Source organism: Peromyscus maniculatus, chromosome 16, assembly GCF_049852395.1.
Source record: "Peromyscus maniculatus bairdii isolate BWxNUB_F1_BW_parent chromosome 16, HU_Pman_BW_mat_3.1, whole genome shotgun sequence".
Taxonomy (NCBI): Eukaryota; Metazoa; Chordata; class Mammalia; order Rodentia; family Cricetidae; genus Peromyscus; species Peromyscus maniculatus.
Genome location: NC_134867.1, coordinates 39,547,171 through 39,568,539, shown reverse-complemented (window position 1 = coordinate 39,568,539; position 21,369 = coordinate 39,547,171). Strand labels below are relative to the sequence as shown.

The 21,369-nt window shown below is 47.2% G+C and overlaps 1 protein-coding gene across 5 annotated transcripts in view; it reads left to right on the top strand.

Moving 5' to 3' along the window:
* Nucleotides 1-6,131: 6,131 nt before the first annotated feature.
* The window catches only part of Map7 (microtubule associated protein 7), a 142,033-nt gene continuing 126,795 nt past the window's right edge, over nt 6,132-21,369 (top strand). For all 5 annotated transcript variants that reach the window (XM_076552681.1, XM_076552680.1, XM_076552677.1 and 2 more), the window contains exon 1: nt 6,132-6,268. In XM_076552681.1, the coding sequence (XP_076408796.1) occupies nt 6,199-6,268 (70 nt within the window). In that variant the 5' untranslated portion in view covers nt 6,132-6,198. The remainder of the gene's footprint in view (nt 6,269-21,369) is intronic.

Sequence of the window (21,369 nt, the reverse complement as noted above, 5' to 3'; positions counted from 1 at the left end):
CATCTGAATATATGAAATATTCTCCTGAATATTTTCTTATTGGACAGCGACAGGGCTGGTCTTCTTTAAAACACTCTAACTTTGGACAGGTCACTAGTCTCTTGACGCCTTAGTGGAGATTTTGAAGAAAATAGGTTCAGACACAGTTTGTCTCATTAATTCCAATGTTTTAAATGCTTCTTATTTACTATATGTACATAGGATCAAGCTACCCATTTTCTTTTTTCTTTTTTTTTTGGGGGGGGGGTGGGGTTCAAGACAGGATTTCTCTGTGTAGAAGGAACTCACTCTGTAGACCAGGCTGGCCTCGAACTCACAGAGATCCGCCTGCCTCTGCCTCCGGAGTGCTGGGATTAAAGGTGTGCACCACCACCGCCCAGCAAGCTACCCATTTTCAACCAACTCTTCAATCATATCCTTTTTCCTTAGGTCTTCTCCCACCCCTAATGTCTGTCTCTGCTCCCACCCCTGCCTCCCCATCCTCCACCCCTGACCCCCGGCTTTGAGCCTTCATAATTCACAATATGTTCCCAAGTCACCATCATTAGGCATTTGTCAGCATTTTGTATCATACACACACGGAGGTTATTCCGTTGTGGATTAAGGGCCATGAGAGGTTTGTACTGGGAAGGCCTTTAACATCATTGTGCCAGGGCTTCTCAACCTAGATTCCTGTTCAATTGACCTAGATACTTATTAGGTCATATCACAGAGTACTCGCTTAGCTCTGGGTGAGACTTTAAGTTCAAGTCTAGCAACAACAAAAAGATAGTGATCTGCCACCTGAAGGACCCGGCAGGTACCTTGGGACCGGAGAAAGAGCTTGGTGGTTAAGATTACTTACTGCTCTTCCAGAGGATCCAAGTCTGGTTCCCAGCTCCCACATCGGGCAGCCTGTAGCTACCTGTAACTCCAGCTGCAGGGGGATCTGCCTCTAGCCTCCACGAGTACCCAAACTCATATGCACACAGAGACATGTATACATACACATAATTTAAAATAAATCTTTAAAAAAAAAAAAAAAAAGGACCGGGCACATCTTTTTAAATTCCCCATTGGTGAATTAACATGATCAGATCACACCTCATTTCTGAGAAAGCAATGAGGGGTACAGCCCCTCTCATAGGGGTGGTAGTGAGATGGTGGCTTCAGTTAAGTGTAGAGACCGTAACCATCCCCTAGCCCAGAGGAAAGCTCTCTCCTAACTTGTGACCTTTGGCAAATTAGCCTCTCTGTGTAATGTGATCCTAATTGGTCTTATCAATAAAAACCAGGAGTCAAATATCCGGGTAATAACCTGAAAGATCAGAGAAGCAGAGGAACAGCCACCAGTGACTTCTTACCTCTGCGAATCCTCAGACCGAATGGGGGGGCCCGAGATCCTGTCTCCACCCGCCTTATATTCCTGTCTCCAGCTCCCATGTGCTGGGATGAAAGGGGTGAGCCTCCCAAGTGCTGGGATTAAAGGTGTGCACCACCACTGCCTGGCCTCTATGGTTAACTAGTGGCTAGCTCCGCCCTCTGATCTCCAGGCAAGCTTTATTTGTCGGAAACACAAACAAAACATCACACATCATCTCTGTGTCTCAGTTGCCGCCTCCGTGACACGGGGAAATCGTGTGCCTTCCTCAAAGGGTTGTTCTAAGATTCCAATGAGGCCAACACAGGTCAGGTACTTAGTGCTTAGCGTATAGTAAGAGCTCAGGTGCTGCCTCTCTTGGGATAGTCTCTCACTCAGAAGCATCAGTAAATACTGCCTGTGGGCCAAGCTCGGTGCTTACGATTGCTTATTGCTCTTCTCAGAGAGTGAAGGTGCTTTGCCGTGTACGCCTGGTAGCCCATGATCTACCAATCCCACAGCACTCAAGTAAAGGTGGAGGGAGGGAAGTGACGCCACAGTTGTTCCCCACGCGCCGCACACGTGTGTGCAAGCTGAGTCCGCACACATCGTACACCCAGCACGAGAAATAGATAATAAATGCCGGGCGGTGCGTGTTGTGGTGTGTGAGTGAAGACGTGGTCTTGCCCCTCAAGCCCGCTGTCAGAAGAGGACTCAAAAGTGTAGGGAGGGCTGTGGCTGCATCCGCCAGAGAGAATCAAGAAGCTTTTCAAGACACGGAAGGCTGAGAGCTGAGCCTGGGGATACAGTTTAGGGCAGAGGAGTTACTCGGGGACGGTGGTGCCGGTACTGTAAGAGAGAGAAACTGACTTTGCAGAAATGGATCCAGTGGTTTGTTTTTGTTTTTAACAACATCCTTGTCTCTGAATTCTGCCGTGGCATACCTTGTTCCCTTCATTGCTAGGCCACTGATTGAGGAGGTGTCTGACAAAGTTGAACGTCACCCACTTGAATGGCTGTGACGTTTGAGACACTGTAGCGCCGTAGAAGAGAAATAAAGTGTAGATAGTGTGTATGATGTCAGCAAGGACATTTCGGCCTGTGGACAATTACGATAACTCATAGTTCCAGACTCTATGGAAACCCCCTAGAGACACCCACAGAAGACCAAGTCCCTGCCATCAAAACTGGACATCAGACCAAAGACCCAAATTTGCCTTAAATCTCCCCAAGTTTCACAGGTTTGGGCAAGGGTTAAACTCATCGTCCGCTAGTGAAGTTCAGAGGGTAGGCCCACTGGGCCCGGGCAGGGGGACACATTTCTTGTCAGAGAAGGATCTTAACCTGGGCCTTTCAGAAGTGATAGTCAGATCCGGCCAATCACCACGGGCAGACAGCAGGCTACAAGGAGGCTCTGGAGCATTCTGAGGAAAGTGAGGAAATCCATTAGGCAGGAAGTCACATGCTAGTGGCAAAAGTTAGTGCTCACGTGTGTGTGTGTGTGTGTGTGTGTGTGTGTGTGTGTGTGTGTGTGTGTGTGAAGGGACTCTCGGGGAGTGGGGATGGGGAGGGAGAGATGTTATCATCAAATGATGTGGAAATAGGGAATCTATTAAAGGGTTTGAGCCAGGAGGGAGGGCTGTGTAAAGTGGTCGAGTATGAGAAGATTTGTAGCCTAGTGACTGGTGTAAGCGGGATTAAGGGGAATTGATAAAGGGCTGTTCCAAGCCTGTCTCAGATCTGAAAGAGGGCCCGGCACCAGTCAGGGTGACATGAATGAATGGTAAAGATTTGGAAACTCTGGGCGGTGATGACGACAGAGAGGATGGGATAAATGCCGAGCCTGTGTGCATAAGAGAGAGATTCGAGTGGGAAGCGTTCTGGATATATTGAATCCATAGAGTATAATGATAGAATTGCACAGAGAATATTGAGAACAGGCTAGAGAGAGATTTCAGTCAGTGAAGTGCTTGCCTTGTAAGCTGAGGACCTGAGTTCAATTCCCAGAATAACATTAAAAAAAAAAAAAAAGGCAGATATGGTGCCATGTGATTGTAACCCCAGCACTGGGGAGGCAGGAACTGGCGGATCCCTGGGGCTTGCTCTGCAGCCAGCCTAGAAGCAAGCTCTAAACCAAAGGAGAGAGCCTGCCTCAAAAAACAAGGTGGGCAGGACACAGGAGGTTGACCTCTGATCTCCACACATCCATACACGCGCAGACGTGATTGAACAAACATACACACACAATTAAAGACAGTGCTGGAGAAGGTTGGTACTGAGTCGGGAGTATATAGTCTAGACTTGAGAGTCACCGTGGTGAAGTTAATCATAAGTGAGGGTCATGAGAGACAAAGCGGATAAGAGAGAGGTGGCTTAAACTTTGGGGGGTACGGAGATCTCGGGAGCAAACTGCAAGGGGGAGATCCAGGTCAACAGAGGAGCCTGAGGAATGAGTGGGAACTAGTTAGTGGTGAGACAGTAGAGGATAATGTGGGATAAAGTCCATAAACTATCTAGGGGATGGGGGGATGTGGAGGGAGGACTGGGGGAGGGGGGGAGGAGTAGGGGGAGTGTTATTGTGTTCCCACCATCACAACAACCAAGAGCTGAAAACAGATCACTCAGGAATTCAGGGCCAGCCTCAACTACATAATGTTGGAGGTCAGCCTGGGCTACAAGAGTCCGTCAAAAACAACAACAAAACCAAACCCAAGCCAGCCAACCAAACAAAAAACACCCAGATGTCAGGGGGGAAAACCACTGATTGAAAAACACTCGGCAACTTGATATTGTGACTCAGAAAGCCACTACAGATGAGCAGGGAAAACTGGGTATCTTGTTTTTAAAAATAACTCTGTCTCAAGAGTCCATACGGTTACTTTCGTTGAACAAAACATGTGAAGGCAGATGGAAAGTCAAGAGAATAGACTGTCGGGATCACACCGCCCTGGGTGGAGAGGCATCCCAGGGAAACGGAAGGAGCCAGAGGCTCAGCTCCACCCTGGAAAGGAGAACCATGGGAGCCGGGAGAACTTTGGAGTTGGATGTGAGAGCTCAAGGCAGATGGCGCCTGTGTTCCCAGTAAAGGACAACCTGAAGGACAGTATGGTGGCATCTGACATTTAACAGATGCCTGAATTCACAGTCTACTGTGTGGCAGACATGGAAGTAGGTTTGGAACTAGGAGTCTGTCCAAGGCCTTACGTGTAGAGGGTTTGGTGTCCTTATTGGAATGAACTTGGAACAAATGAAGAATGGGCGTGCGGACAGGCACACGCCAGATCAGCTACCACCAAACAAACACGCATCAACAACCTCTTTTGATTTGTTGTTTGTCTCTTTTGAGACAGGGTCTCACTATTTAGTCTAGCCTGACCTCAAGCTCCCTTTGATCCTCCTGCCTCAGGGATTAAGGTGGGATAGAAACACCTAGTATTAATAATGTCTTGACTTCTGTACTTAGTGTCAGTCAAAGGCTGAAATCGAATCACCTCCCTTTTCCAGGGCTCTGCCAAATAGTTGAACTAGATTCAGCGGAGAGAGTCTTTCTGGTGTTCAAAGACAGGTGCCCTGAACTCTCCTGGCTTCACATGTAAAACATCTTTACTGAGGCCCAAGCCGAGCTCTCTTTTGAGAGCTTCCTCTGCTCACCTGGGGCTTTCTGTGTATTGACCGAAAATGCAGTAAGACTGATTTCAATATGATGTTCGACTATCTCACTGTAGGTATGGTGCTTTGGGAAAATCCATAAGCAACCAAAAACAAAAAACAAAAACAAAAACAAAAAAAAAAATCTATAAATGAAGTGATTCAGTCTAATCTTGGCCTTGGAGCGACAGTTTTTTGTAAATAAGTATGGTGACACTGTTCTGACATGCTTTAGTGTCCCCGGTACATTATGTGGGGTTTCAAAATATAAATGTGGGGTTTCAAAGTATAAAGGGCCCGTTGGTTATGTTCAGCTAACCAATGGTGGGGACGTGGACGTGTCTTTCTGTGTGAAGGCAGAATTGGTTGGCTGCCTGCCGTGTTCCTTCGGATTGTTCCTTCTTTTGTTTCCATTTCGGTAGGTTACTTAACCACCCCCTCGGCAGTGTGTTGCTTATCATTTATTTTGCCTGCGCAGGCAGAAATTTGTTTCTCAGTTGCTAATGTTTCTTTTTTAAAACCGCCTTCCCCAAGCTCCTGGTCCTTCTAAGCAAGACAGAGTCACAAGACAGTTTACTAATCGGGAAACCAAGACTAAGAAAAGCCACAGCAGGCAGCGCAGGTCGTCCTGGGACTCATCAGACACGCAGCTGGCCAGGTGAAAAGCCAGAGCGCAGTACGGGGAGCGTGGAATCCAGACGGTGCCCTTCGGCTCCCCACGTGGCCTCCCCTCCTTGGGCGACTGTCACCACGAACTCCGGTCCCCAAGTGGCCGACACGGACCTGGCGGCTTCCGAGTTCAAAGGGGAACAGAGCGCTCGAACGCCTGCCTCCGCCGCACCGGGGCCGCGGGTGGACGCTCTCATCACACTCCGGCGGCGGCGGCGGCGGCGACCTCGGGCGACGACGGTGGCTGGGAACGGCCGGTGGCGGCGGCGACAGCGGAGGGGGACCCGGAGCTCCGCGGGCACCGCTCTGACCGCGGCCGTCGGGGCGCCGCCTGCGGAGCCGCACCTGCCCACGAGGGGGCGCGCCGGGCCCCCGGCGGCTTCGGGCCAGCGCTCGCCCTCGCCGTCCCCGCCCCGCCCGCGCAAGGCCGCCCGCCGCTCACCTGGCTGGGCCGCGGGCCCCGGGAGGCGGGGGCCCCGGCGGGAGCGGAGCCGAGGAAGAGGGCGGAGCGGCTCTCTCTCGGGGCGCGTCATCGGAGCACCATGGCGGAGCAGGGAGCTGGCGGCGACGGCGGCCACAGGGGCGGCGACGGCGCGGCGCACAGCGACCCAGGTGACGGCGCGGCCGAGACGGGAGGGGGTCGCGGGGAAGGGGGGGGCTGTCCGTGGGAGTGGGGCGGGGGCGTGATTTTCCGCGCCTCCCCCCCCTGCCCTCCCCTCCCGGCGCCAGCGACCCTCCCCGGCCGCGCGACCGAGCGCCCGCGGGGCCACAACAGGTGGAAGCAGGCCGGAGCGCGCGGGAGGGCCGGGGGCGCGCGGCCGGGGAGCGCGCGGGGAGGCCGGGGGCGCGCGGGGAGGCTTTGGGGGTCGGGGGCGCGGGGAGGCGTGAGACCCGGATCCGCCGGGCGGGCGAGCGGCGGGAGCGCGCGGTCAGGTGCACGGGGCCCGGGAGCTGGGGCCGGAGCGGGCGGGGGAACGGCCGACGGGCTCCCGAGCTCGCCCCGATCGCACGGAGGGAGCGCCGGGGCGAGCGCGATCTCGCAGCCCCACCGACTCCTCGGGAGTTTCTGCTCCTCCCGTGGCGCCCAGAGCCAGAGCCGGAGCGTTGGCTCCGCCGCGGGGGTTGACCCTCAAGGCCTCGGGTGTTGACGATCCGCCGCCGCCGCCGCCGCCGCCGCCGCCACGGACACGCAGGGACATGGCTCACACCCTCGGAATGTCTTCCCACTCGCGCTCATCTCACCATAATATGAAGCCAACTTTTTTTTTTTTCCCCTTCTCCCCTCCTCGTGACTTTGTTTTTCGTCTTCGGGGACTGTATGGCAAATCATAACCCTCCTTCCTAACACCCCCCCCCCCCCGCCTCCCGCCCCCGTTCTATTCCTGGCCAGTAAGCTGTTCCTTGTACCTTCCTACACTTGGGATGGGGGCGGGAGGCGCTTTGTTATTTTAAAGAAATGTGAAGTTGCAGACCCCGCTGTTGCAAGCTGTTACTGCTTCTACACACCCACCACCAGAAGCAATTGTTTTCTAAATGCAAAAATCGCTCCACCTCTCGTCCCCACCCCAACATACCGGTTTAGAGGGCATGCTTATTTTTAACATGCAAGATCCATTGGGCTTAGCAGTATTTTCCCATCACGGATCTGCCGTTGTACCTACACTCTAATGAATTACACCTGAGTTTAAGACGGACAGTGTGTCCTGGATTTATTTCCAAGTCGAGCTACATCCTGTAGGGTGGTTGACTTTTTGACTTACTGTGTTTGAAAGATCGGTGGTCATTATTTTGGTTTGGGTGGAGGAGAGATGCCTAAGTAATTGTTTGGGGAACTTGATGAGCTGGGAACTGTATAGGCGCCCCAGTTCAGGGAATGCTTGGTTGTGAATAAGGCATGGGTAAGTAACAGCTTCTGGGGGAAAAAAAATTGTTATAGTGATTTAATAGGCATGAGTTTGTCCTTGAATGCTTTGTAGATCTGCATTGAACTTGTTGAGACAGAAACAAACTTGCCGAGCTGACGTATAGTCAGTGCCCGATCGTGTTAAGGAATGAACTGGCCGTGTGTCTTTAACAGTTCCTATGCAAGTCAACCATGCGTCATTGAAATATTTTCTTTTTAAAAATTATATTTATTTACGTCGTGGGGGGGGGGCGGCAGGAGGGGGTTGTGTGCATGCCACAGCATGCATGTGGGTGATCGGAAGGTAACTTGTAGGGGTTGGTTCTCTCCTTCCATTTGGGTTCTAAGAATCAGACTCACACTTGGCACCAAGTGCCTTTACCCACCAGGCTGAAGTACTCTCTTTCATTAAAAGTGGAATTTTTTTTGGCTATTACTTCTTTCTAGTAAACAATTCCCCCACACCTTTGCCTAGAAATTTACATTTCTAATAAGCATGTTTTATCTATGACCAACATAGGTATGTGTGTGCATAGTCTTCTATTTCTGGCCCTGTATTTTCCCCCTTTTTTCTATTTCTGCTTTTAGTATTCAAACAGACCTGTGCTACAACAACTTGTGGGACTCAATTCTCTCCACCATGTGAGTCCTATCGATCAAATTCAGGTCGAATACACATTCAAACACTCCCATTATTTTAAACCATAGGTTTATATGGGATTTCATTTCTTTATTGAAAGAGAAGGCCCGTCTTTTATTACCCCAGAGAGGCAGAAGTTACCACCTCAAAATGCCACATTTCTTTCTCTCCTTTCTTTGTTTTTGGTTTGTTTCAGACAGGGTCTTGCCATGGATTCCTGGCTGCTCTCAATTTTAGGCTCCTCCTGCCTTATCCCCCTCACCCTCCCAAGTCCTACGTTACCTGTCTGGGTGCCATCTTTCTTGGCTACACACGGCAACACACACACCCTCCTCCAAGCATTTGTTTTGTTTCCTTCTTAGATACTTATTTCGAGTAGAGTCCAACCTTAAGTGGTTTTTAAATTTTGTCTCTGTGCAAAGGCTGTAATTTAAGGGCTCTTCAGATTAAAATCTAGGGTTATTACAAAAACAATGCCTGTGATATGTTCAAGATTACAGGGCCGGGGTATTCGTACGTGTATGGCTGAGATGGATTGAACTTCAATGGCCTAGTACCTATTTAAGGAGCACTATATAAATGGAACATTCAAAAACACTTCTGCGGATGTATGTTTAGCTTTTGCTCAAGGGTTGTGATCATAGTCTTTTTTAAAAAATTAATTTTTCTTGAGGATGAGCAGTTCTTTCAGTATACTGTAATATTTTTCTTTCCATAGTCAAAAGGAAGGAAGAACTAAAAAATGCAATTACCTTGGGAACAAATTTGTGTTTCACCACTAGAGGATGTCAAGTCCCTTTTTTTTTTTTTTTTTTTCTTTTTTTTTAGATTTATTTATTTATCATGTATACAGTGTTCTGTCTGCATATGTCCCTGCAGGCCAGAAGAGGGCACCAGATCTCATTACAGGTGGTTGTGAGCCACCATGTGGTTGCTGGGAATTGAACTCAGGACCTCTGGGAGAGCAGTCGGTGCTCTTAACCACTGAGCCATCTCTCCAGCCCGTCAAGTCCCTTTTTTAAGAATATTATTTTGAGCAGTCAGATTCACAGGCAATCACATCACAAAACTATCGGGGTTCAGATTCTGTGTACCAAATGGTATCCTCATGTTCACGAGCTATAGAAAGCAACTGTATAGAATAAATCCCCCCATTTGCCAGCCTCCTTTAAAAAATACTACAGAGTTCAAATGTAAGGCTGCTTTTGAGTAACCCATGACCCCCAAACTTTGATGGGCAAAGAAATAGATTAATGCCTATAATTGGTGAATTCCATTGCCACTCTTTGGAAGAAATTACTTTGAACCTAGAATCGGGTTTATATTTCTCTCTTAGCCGGACTCTAGTGGGAGAACTTAGGCTTTTTTACTTTGGTCATGTCTCTTCTGTGAATTTTTCCAAAATAAAGAGTGATCTTTGTGGTCTCACTTAGCTTGAAGGGCCTAATTTTATATGTCTGCAAATAAACCTAGAAGTAGATGCTCAGGTGGTTCTGTGATGTAAACCCCGGATCCTCATAACCGGAAGTCCTTTATTCGATGGCAAACATCACATCTTGCCAAGTCATTGGTTCTCAACCTTCTTAATTCTGTAACCCTTTAAAACAGTTCTTGTTGTGGTGACACCCCTCCCCAACCATAAAATTATTTTCGCTGCTACTTTAGAACTGTAATTTTGCTACCGTTAGGAATCATAATGTAAATATCTGATATTTCTGATGGTCTTAGGCAACCCTGTAGAAGGGTCATCTGACCCCCAAAGGGTTCGTGACCCACAGGTTGAGAGCTGTGCTAAGCAGAAGGAAGTATTAACATGAAGCAATCATGTCGCTGTCACTACTTAGGCATGTGTGTGAAACACTAATTTACATTGGCATGGTCTTTAATAAGAATTCTGAAACACTTGTGTCATGATACCTGAAAACAAATGGTTCAAAGAGCTTAAAAGAATATATTGTCTTGTGATGTTAGTACAAGAACTAAAAATATTGAGGCTTAGAATAATTTGACCAAGAATGTGTACTTTTTATAGATTATTAAAATTATGGCGGTTGGAAGGTCCTTAAATTTAGTAAGGAAATTGACAGGTAACTATGTACAGGTTGTGAGGGGTTCAGTGGAGGAAGGATCACTTCTGGCTGTGGTCATCTGGAAGCACCTATTGCAGAGAGTACCTAAACTTCAAATGATGGGGAGATAGATGGAGACAGAGGGAACACAGAAATACGAGTGTGTAGAAGAGCCAAGGGTACGTCATCTTGACAAGACAGATGTGAGAGGCTCAAAGTAAGTGTCCAGGAAAATCAATCCTCAATGACAGTGCATTGAGGCCAAATCATGGAAGGGCCAAAGGTTGAGCCAAGAGGTTGGCACAGTATTGTGTGGGCAGGGAGTAGTGTCTTGATTAACGCTTTGTCAATCAGATAATTTTCTGTGCCGGTGAATTGTGACTCTTGATTGCCCATTCTAGGAAAAGAGCGGTGCTGTGCCTTTCACAGGGGCACAATCTCTTCAGGGCTCTGCTGCTTTGGGACAGTTGTCGACAGCCTATGCGAGGCATCGGTCTAGAAGACAGAGGAGCTAAATTTGCCCTGGAAACAGGGAAGGAGGGCTTCCTTCCAGAGTAGCTATACAGACAAGAGGATGGGTGAAGAAAGGAGAGAGTTAGGTGATGTGCAGGCCAACTTTGAAATCCCAAGTCACTGGAGAGATCCCGGCAGGCGCTAGCATAGCAGTGATCACCAGAGGGGAACAATTCATTCAGGACTCTCGGGCCCACGTCAAATGATCGAAGGTAAAAAGGTGACGTGGGGTGTTACACTTCGAATTTGGTTCATTGGTTCAGTCTTGACATGAACATATTAAATGAACAGGAGCTTGGCTTTAGTAAAAGTGTTAGTTACTACGCGGCGCCGTGTTCTTCATTAAGCGGCGCTGTTTACCGTGCGAGAAAAGCCAGGAGGCCCAACAAAACCCACTAGTGGGAAGAGTTTATTAGTGTAAGGAGAGCAGAGGGGATGTGCTTAGGCCAGGTGAAGGTTGTGAAGGGAGAGATGGAATCTGCTTTTTAATAGGTTCCCCGCGCACATGCGCATATGGGCCACGCCACACTTGCGCATAGATTGCGTGATCACCCAGCGCACCCATTCGTAGGACGTAAGGCCCTGGGATGACTAAGCATCTTACCAGTGCATGCGTGGTCACGTAGCTGGGGGAGTAGCCAGGAATTCCAACAAAAAGGTGTGTGTGGGGGGGCGGTGTCTGCCTTATACATGAAAAACGATGCAACAGAAGGGATACCAAATAGATAGACGGAGAAAATCAGAGGTCAGGTCTGGGAGCCATTCCAGGACAGAGTACTTCTTGAATCTTTGGGAAGCGTGGGGAAGAGATCCCAGAGAAAAACTGCAGGTGGGGGAGCCAGCCAAGGCAGACAGAGAAGTGAGGGGTGCCCAAGAGGGACAAAAAGGGTCAAGCATTCTAAGACTGAAATTTTAAAGCCATCGCATTGGATTCAGGTGTTCACTGATCACTCCTAGAAGAGGAATTGAGTTATTGGTCCAAAAGTCAGGGTGCCTCCGATTAGAAGCAATTAATTAATTAATTAATTCGAGTAGTTCGGAAGACAAGATAGCTCAGTAGACCTTTCCGGAAAGGTTGCCAGAGAAAATCAATACATTGAAAATCCTTCGATAAGCGGAGGGGTTTTTAAAATTTGCTTTTTCATTTGCATATCACTGTTTCCATTTCAGTATACAGTTAACACGATTAGATGTTGAGCCATCATGATAACCAGGTGCACAGAAGAGCTCGGTCACCCTCAAGCTCCCTCGGGCTCACTCCCCACCCACTGGTCTGTTTGGCGTCTTTGGCTTTGACCTTTTCCAGAGTCTTACAAGCGGGGAAGATACAGCAGGGTGTGGTAGCACAGGCCTTTAATCCCAGCACTCAGGAGGCAGAGGCCTGTGGAGGCCAGCCTGGTCTACAGAGTGAGTTCCAAGGCAGCCACGGCTACAGAGAAACCCTGTCTCGAAAAAATAAATAAATAAATAAATAAATAAATAAATAAATAAATAAATAAATAAATAAATAAATAAATAGGTGGAAACAAACAGTGTAACCTTTGCAGTACCCCCTCCCCCAACTTGGCCTAGTGTATTGGAGATTTGAGCACACTGTGAAGGACAGTGGTAGTTCCCTGTCTGCCACTGATAAGTAGTAGGAGGTACTGAGTACTTCCCCGTCTGCCCACTGAAGGACATTGGGTGACTCCTAGGTTTTTGCAGGAGGAACAACATTGTTGCAAATATTTATATGCTGGTTTTTGTGGCACTGGTTTTCATTTAAGACAAACCCATTATTGTCTCCAGCACAGCTTTGTGAACCATTGCCACACTTCCGGGGTGGCTGTACAGCTTTCTCTTTCTGTGAGCATCATATGTGAAATAATTGCTCTGCATCCTTGTCCACTTTTGTATATTGTGTTGATGGGATGGTGCTCATTTTAGCCGTTCCACCAAGGTTTTTTGAGTAAATTGAGGTCACCTCAACGTGAGATGTTTACATGTTTGATGCTAACACAGCCTCTGCACTGAGGTCCTGTGGAGTTTCTGTTTGGCGGTCGTTCTTGTTGTTAGGGAATTCTGAGGCTTGAACTCAGGGCTGCAGTTCTTGTCTGGCATGGATCACTGGCTACATTCCCAGCCCTAGAGTCTTCATTTGGCTCTTACCTTGGCTCTGTCTCCTCTTCTCTTTATCCCCGTAGACTTTTCTAACTTCCTCTGCAACCCACGCTCCGAGATTATGAGCTGAAGCACTTTGACACAAGACGTCCCATTCCAGTTCACTTCTCCAGTGCATCTGTACTCATCCCTAGACCTTGGAAGGCGCTTTTATGTTAGAAAATTGTGAATAGCCTGGCGTGGTGATGCTGGTCTTTAATCCTAGCCCTCAGGAGGCAGAGGTGGGCAGATCTTCATGAATCTACCTAGTAGGTACAAGGCCAACCAGGGCTATATAGTGAGACCCTGTCTCTAGACAGAGAAAAAGAAAGCAAGCTGGAAATACTGGTTATTCACCTTGTCTTGTGATATGTTCCCATTTCTTGGGGCACACTGTACTATGAAGATGAATACTTGGTACTAATTTTCAGTTTATGTGGTGTGCTCACAGGGCCCTGTGATCTGTCACTGGACACTCTCTCCCTCTCAGGGACCAGGTCTGTGTGCTGTGGTATTGAGACTTTTCTTCTTCAGTTTCAGAGTCTGTTCTCTAGTGATGGTGCCATCTAGCTCCTTAGTTATCCTTATAATGCGTTGTAGTTGTTTGCAATGTGAATTCAATGACATTTGGCTTTTACCTGTTTGTTAAGTACTATTCTCATAGGTATATTTTTTAATTAGAGAATTAGCTAGTTGAAGAATTTTATTTTTTATTAGGTGCTACTTTGATTTTTACTTTTTCATAATTTTGTGGTGTGTGTGTGTGTGTGTGTGTGTGAGAGAGAGAGAGAGAGAGAGAGAGAGAGAGAGAGAGAGAGAGAATGGTGTGTATAAGGGTGGTGTGGGGTGGGGGGAGAGAAAGACAGACAGAGAGAGAGAGGGTGTGTAAGGGTGGTGAGTGCAGATGTATAAAGTGTGTCCACCTGTGCATGTGTGCATGTGACTGTGGAGGCCAGGGAACATGGCTACACCATTTTATCACTCTGTAACTTATTCCGCGGAGACGGGGTCTCATTGATTGTGGAGCTGAGCTGACTGCCATCAAGTCCGTCCCTTCCCCCCCCACCCCCCCACCCCACCCCCGCAATCCTTCTATCTCTGGCCCCAACAGCTCTGGAATTGTACGTGCACACGTTCACAGCTGCCTTACACCCAGCTTTATACACGGATACTTGGAATTTAACTCAGGTCCTCATGATTGTTCATACGCCCTCTTAGTCACTGAGCCTTCTCTCCAGGCCTTTTTCTTCCTTCTGAAGAGCTAGGGATCAAACCCGGCCCTTTGCATGTTAGGCAAATGCTCTGTTACTGAGCTGCACCCCAAGTTTTGAATATTAATTTGTATATAAATGTGTTTTGGACAGTGTGAAAACAAGTACATTAGAAAAATAAACCAAAAATAAGTAAGACTTAATTACATTCAATAAATCTGCTTCTTTGATGCTCCTACAGAGCTATTTATGAGATCTGTGTTTATTGCTGCACTATTCAAAATAACTAAGAAATGGAACTGGCCTAGATGTCCATCAATAGATGAGTGGATAAAGAAATGTGGCCCAGCTGGACATGGTAGCACATGGCTTTAATCCCAGCACTCTGGAGACAGAGGCAAGTGGATCTTGGTGAGTTTGAGGCCAACCTGGTCTACACAGCAAGGCTACACTGAGAAACCCAGTCTCAAAACAAAAACAAAAAAAGAAGAAAGAAAAAAAAAGTATGCACAATGTTTTTTTTCAACCATAAAGAAAAATGAGATCATAACACATGCAGGGAAATGGGTGGGACTAGAGAATATTGTTAAACAAAATAAGCCAAACTCAGACACATATAAAATTTTCTCTCATATGTTGACTTTAGACTTAAGAGTGTGGGATGGAAATGGAAGCAGGGCTTACTTAGATGTACCCCTGTAGCCCTAGTACTTGGAAGATGAAAACAGAAGAATCGGAAGTTCAAGGCCAGCCTTGGCTACATAGTGAGTGAGAGGCCAGCCTTGGCTACATGCGATCTTATTTCAAAAAACTGGTTGCGTAGGAGACCTTGAGCGAATAAGAAGTAATCTAGAGGGGGTGGGGGACAATGGAGTTGATGTGGCATGCAAGCAGAGTAGGGGGCTACTTAGGGGAAGGGGATGAGCAAAGTGGGGGTGGGTAGGGGATTAAGCGAAGCAGATGAGTAAAGACAGAGTATAACAACATATATGTATGGAAAGGACAAAATGAAACCCGTTACTTCGTGTGCTAACTTATTTGGAAACCCAGCTGCGTGAGAAAATGCCCAGAAGGGTGGGCACAGCTAACCAGATAGTGCAGGTGGGCACAGTGACTCGAGAGAAAGCAGAGTGGGAACTTGGGAGTGGTTTGCCATGTGCGAAACTGCCAGCATTGTTAGTACAGTCTGTGTTTCTAAGTTTAGAATCTCACCATACGAGGTATCTTAAAATTCTGCGGCTTTTTATAAAAATTGCTACCAAAATTTTAAAGTTGGCTTTTCTGGTAAATAGAACCATCCTGCGCTGTGCCATAACCTTCTGTGGACAATGCATGTGTCGTTGACACTCCACTGAATATAAAAAGAAGCTAGACTCTAGGGTCAGTTCACATTTCAAGGTGAAATTCTAGGAAGAACCCCTTCCTCCAGACCGTGCTGGATGGCGCCAAAATGCATAATTATTGGCCTGTGAATAGGATGGGTCCCTACTTCAGGAAGCTTGGCTGCTTCTCAAGATTTTAATCTAGATCTGTGCTTCTCAGAAGCTCCTGGCCTGAGTCTTCTGTGTGGCAGATGCCACAGACAGGACCTGGTTGACAGCCCTCTGCCTTCCAGCTGAATTGGTTTCCACTGGAGACCAGTGCTCTAAAGCAGGGACATGTTAACCACAGCCCTAGAGGGCTCATTTGAATAAAGCTTACTCCTTGGGTAGAAAGTCCCTTTGTTGAGACAATGACCAAGGTCAGGCACTGGAGCACCATTGGTTCAGGCCAGCGGTTTGTAGTCTTGGCAAAGAGTTAAAAATCACTCGGGGACCTAGAACTCCCAGGGTGCCCAGGCAATTATCCGAGAACGTTGCAGGTGGGAACCAGATGGCACTGGGTTTGAAACTCCCCAGGGGGCTCCTGTGTGCAGTCCATGCTGAGAACTGGTTTCAGCCACTTCCCATGCTCATCCATTTGACTGTCTGGGTAGGTTTAATGTGAAGGTGTCAGGTGGACCTCGTATACAGTGACCACATGGAGAATCTTAACAGCTGCTACCCTGAAGTTTGTACACTGTTGTTCCATTTCTACCCCAAAACTTTCTGAAGGAAATATAGATATAAAAATAGAGCTGAGTACATTTTTGGGTTTTTTCTTTTTTTCTCCCCCCCCCCCCCCCCCCCCCCGACAGAGTTTTTCTGTGTAGCTTTGCGCCTTTCCTGGAACTCATTCTGTAACCCAGGCTGGCTTCGAACTCACAGAGATCCACCTGCCTCTGCCTCCCCAATGCTGGAGTGTGCTACCACCGCCCGACTTTTTTGGGTTTTTGGTTTTTTCCAAGAAGCTGAGTGCATTTGTGTGGACAAGTATACATGTATTTGGTGGCACACTTGTGTACTTTTATATATAAATGTGAAGCTAGGCAAAATGTTATATACTGAACTTTTGGGTTTTTTTGTTTTGTTTTTGTTTTTTCTGTTTCCTTTCGTTTTCACTGTCTTCCTCCTTCTCCCCTCAAAAAGGGGAAAGGTTAATTTGGAGTGAGTAGGTGGCACTTTGTCGAAGCAGTATTCTCTTCCCAGAGAAGCCGCCGGTCACCCTGTGGCCTCCAGCCTTGGTTCTTCTGTCATCTATAAATAGTTAACGGGGTATGACCTCCTCCATCTGTTCCCCGAGGTCCTCCTGTGAGACTGGATGCCAATGGCCTTTAGGCGAATATTCCCTCCATCTCCTCCCCCCCCCCCACCAGGCGCTGTGGTGCTCAAGGCCCAGTGGGTGCTTGCTCTTTTCACATGGAGCTTTTTTTCTCTTCAGGAGTCTTCACCCTCCAGATATCACCTCCAATTAATATCTGACACTGGGGCACTTTCTGGGCCGAAATGTCTAGAGGGGCTCCTGTGTTGCATTTGTGTCTGTTTCTGTGAATTTGCAAAGCCATCTGTTGCGATCTGAAGCGAGGGCCAACCCGCTGCATCCCTGGTCCGTTCCTTCCTCCTGGCAGCTTAACCTTGTGTGCATTGCCATAAGATCTAGGACCAAAATAAAAAGAACTGACCCCTAAAAAGAGAGCGTCTTTGGTTTCTCCTCAAGATTATGCTGAAAATGATTTAATGTGACGCCAGATCTTGCAAGGATGAAGCGTAGGCCTTGCCCTTAAAACTAAAACTGCTCAGGAATAAATAATACTGATTAGTTTTCGGTGCAAGAACGCTGGGCTGGGGTCTCCGCCGCTTACTGCCTGTGGGATCTTTTCAAGTCACCTAAGCAACCATTCTCTTCCTTAATGTGTTTCTTTTAAAACTGAAGACAGTAATACTGTCCTCTCAGGGAAGAAACAGTTAATATGTAGACTGATCCCTGACACAGTGAGGTTTGAAGAGTTTATTGTAAAGGACTGGTACCGCGTCACCCTGCAAAGATGGGCATACCCTGACATGCTGAGTTTCTCTCTGAAGCAAGGTTCTCCGTGAATGGGTGAGCTCACCATCGTGAGGGCATTGGAATGCGATGCCAACTCAGCTAATTGTGACTGTGTGATCTCACTGCCCCAGGTAAGGCCAGGGATAAAAGGTGTCTCAAAGCAGCTTCTCACCTGTCAAAACGTCACACAGTCTTCCACTAGCTGATTGCTCTGTACGAGTCTGCAGGACGCTTAGATTGTGTCTTGTCATTGAGTTAGGCCCCAGTGTTGGCACCCATCGGCTCAATCTCATTTTACTTTTATCTTATACAAAGTGATGTTATTGTTTTTAAGTTCTTTATTAAAATATTATTGCTACAGAAGTTCATTTGGTTTAAGCCATGAAGATAGACTTCGGTTCCCTTTGGACATTCCAGACCCAACTGGGCTAAAGCATCCCCCCCCACACACACACACACTCTGTGAGGAAAAGAGGAAGACCCATGGAGCTCTTCTCCACCAGGCTTTCAGGAGAAGCATGAGACAGTGGCTTCTTCAGACAGTACCTATGTGAAACTGAAGACATCAGGAAGTGATCTCATTTCTTTTTGTTGTTTTGTTTTGTTTTGTTTTTGTTTTTTGAGACAGGGTTTCTTCGTGTAGCTTTGGTGCCTGGCCTGGATCTCGCGCTGTTGACCAGGCTGGCCTCAAACTCACAGAGATCCTCCTGGTGATTTAAGGCATACGCCACCACCGCCCGGCCAATGATCTCATTTCTTAAAGTCGCCAGTTTCAGAAGAAACTTCCTTATGTTGCAAAAGCCTGTCCTGGTTGTATGGGGTGCATCTCTCCCTTAGGAAATGCTATGTGCAAGCAGATGTAATTTAGGTTTTGTATCTCATTATAAAAAATAATAACAACTTGCCGGGCGGTGGTGGCGCACGCCTTTAATCCCAGCACTCGGGAGGCAGAGCCAGGCGGATCTCTGTGAGTTCGAGGCCAGCCTGGGCTACCAAGTGAGTTCCAGGAAAGGCGCAAAGCTACACAGAGAAACCCTGTCTTGAAAAATAATAATAATAATAATAATAACAACTAAGCAAAGTTAAAAATGTGTCACTTCCTGAAATGAGTTGATTTCAATTCTCTAACTAGTTCCTTCAGGGTTTGTGTATAGTAGCCGCTGTGGTGATTGATGAAGCAAATGTGCTTCGTGATACTTGTGAAGTATCCTTGTGAAAATGTAACCTTTTTCAGTAACAGTGTGTTATAGGAAATGATAGTCGATTATGTACCAAGAGACTCAGCATTAAGAATAAAGGCAGAATTTTTTTCTAGCAGTGACTTTATACTTTCAAGACTCCTTGTGAAGATACAGTCTGTATATCCAATGCTCTGTGTAAACCACAGATAGCGGTCAGAACCGTAGTACAAGTAGAGATAGTTCTGCCATTAGAAGAAAGTATTCCGATATATTAAGGAGCAGGGGATGGAGCTGTTTTAGTCCAGTAGAGCCGTAAGATTCGAATGACTTGAGATAGCAAAACCTTGTAACCAGGTAATCCAGTGACAGCTCCCAGGACGGACCCCTGCTTTAGCATTTCACAGTCAGTCCTCCGTGGGCTTAAACTCCATGTCAGGGATTCCATTTCAACTCAATTCAAGTTGAGCTAGTCCAGGATATATCTGCTGCTCACTGACAAGCGCGTAGAGGGCAGGAATAGGGTCCCACCCATCAAACAGCCGGTGGAACACAAAATCCAGACCCTTCATGTACTGAAAGACAGTATCTCGAAGGTCTCCAAGGATGCATTGCCGGACATAAGAGAAAGTAAGTCTTCAGAACAATTTGGAAAGAGAGAAGAGATGTGTGAAATGTCAGGAGAAAGGACAAAAGGCTACTCTGAATCCTGCAAATGGTTCAGAATAGCACTTGTGGGGTGGAGTTCAGACAGCTGTGAACTGAGTTTTCCAAACCACTGTGAAAGACTGCGCTTTACCAAGTATTCAGGACCAGGAGCAGAGCCCGGGGATGAACTCTTCCTTAGCATGTACAGGCCCTGTATTTGGTCCCAGCCACCAACCAAACAGTAACAACTGCTTTTTAAAAAATCTTAGTGGGCTGGCCCAGTGGTAAGAGCACTGGTGGCCCTTATAGAGGATTTAGTTCCCAGCACGCACATGGTGGATCACAACTGCCTGTAACTCCAGTTCCAGGGGATCTGCTGCCTCTTCTGGCTTCTGGAGGTACCAGGAACACATGGGGTGCACATACATATATGCAGGCAAAACACGCACACACATAGAATAGAAATAATAAATCTTTAAAATCTTGGGAGTACGAGTCTGCGTGTGTATGTACATTCATGCATGTGCCTGCCATGTGGCATGTGGTCTGAGGACAATCTGAGGTGTCCACCTTACTTGAGGCAGGTTTTGGTTTTTGTTTATTTCCTTCTGCATATACTAGGCTTGCTGGCCCGTGAACTTCCTGTGGTTCACCTGTCCCGTTTCCCCATTGATACACTGGCCTTTCAGACATGCACTACCACGTCCGCCTTTACATGGATTCCGGGAATTCAGACGCAGGCACTCACACTTGCATGACGGGTGCTGTGTCCACTAAGCCATCCCTTAGCACCCCCAAATCCCTTCCTCACTTCATGTTACAGATGTACCTGTCGGGAACTATATTCCTGAACAGGTTTTCCAGTATCCATGCATTCAGTATTGCGATATTTTTATAATCAACAACTTTGGGTTATGCACACACCTGTCCTTTTGTTTATAAGCAAGATCCTTTTCCAGTGAGCTGCATAAAGCCTGTCTCTGGGTGCTAAAGGGCTAGGAATCCTCTTGTTTCAAGGGTGTGGAGGGGTTGGTTGGGCAGGGAGGAGTGTTTCTTCCAGACCTTTGTGGAAACTGGTGCCAGGCAACTAGGAGAAAAGAGAGTTGGACTCCCTCACTACAGCACGGCACCGTGACTGGAACAGTTTTCACAGCACGTCAAGGATTTAGTTGACTTAGCAGAGTGTGGCCGTTTTGCCCCATGATAAAAAGTCTAATAGTACAGTTAGGGTATTTTAGGAAGTGTGCCCAATAAAATGTACATGGCATGGACCTCGATGGTGGATAGGATACGTGAAAGGGCTTTGGAGGTAAAGTGGGGGCCAATAAGTACTTAGCGACCTACTCATCTATCTGAGGAGTTTTTCTTCCCCTCTAGGCGCCCCCCCCCTAAAACCTTGATGGCTTTAGCTCAGTCAAGCCAAAGAGAAAAAGTGTTTATTAAAAACAAACAACAAATACGCTGCTTTGGTAATAATGTCTGGTTCATAGAGTTAAATAAGTGCATTTAGGATCCTTTTTACTTTACAGTAGTAAAGGTTTTCAAAGCATCGCAGCTTTCAATTGAATCTACGTATATACAAAAATTTGTATCTTTTCTTTCTTTCTTTCTTTCTTTCTTTTTAAAATATATTTTATTTTATTTTATTTTTATGTGCATTTGTGGTTTTGCCACGGGTGTCGGGGTCCCCTGAAACTGGAGTTTCAGACAGGTGTGAGCTGCCATGTGGGTGCTGGGAATTGAACTCCGGTCCTCTGGAAGAAGAGTCAGCGCTCTTAACCCCTGAGCCGTCTCTCCAGCCCTTTTTTTCTTTTCATGAAGAGATTTTCTAATCGTTTTACATCTCAACCATGGATTCCCCTGTCCTCCCACCCCCCCCCCAGCCTTCCCCTCCCCCAACCCACCCACGTATTTGTATCTTATCTTACAGTTTAACTTGAGGCTTTTTGTGTCCGGGTTGGCTCCTCACAATTGCACTTGTTGACAGTTCTGACTGTTGCTCTGACT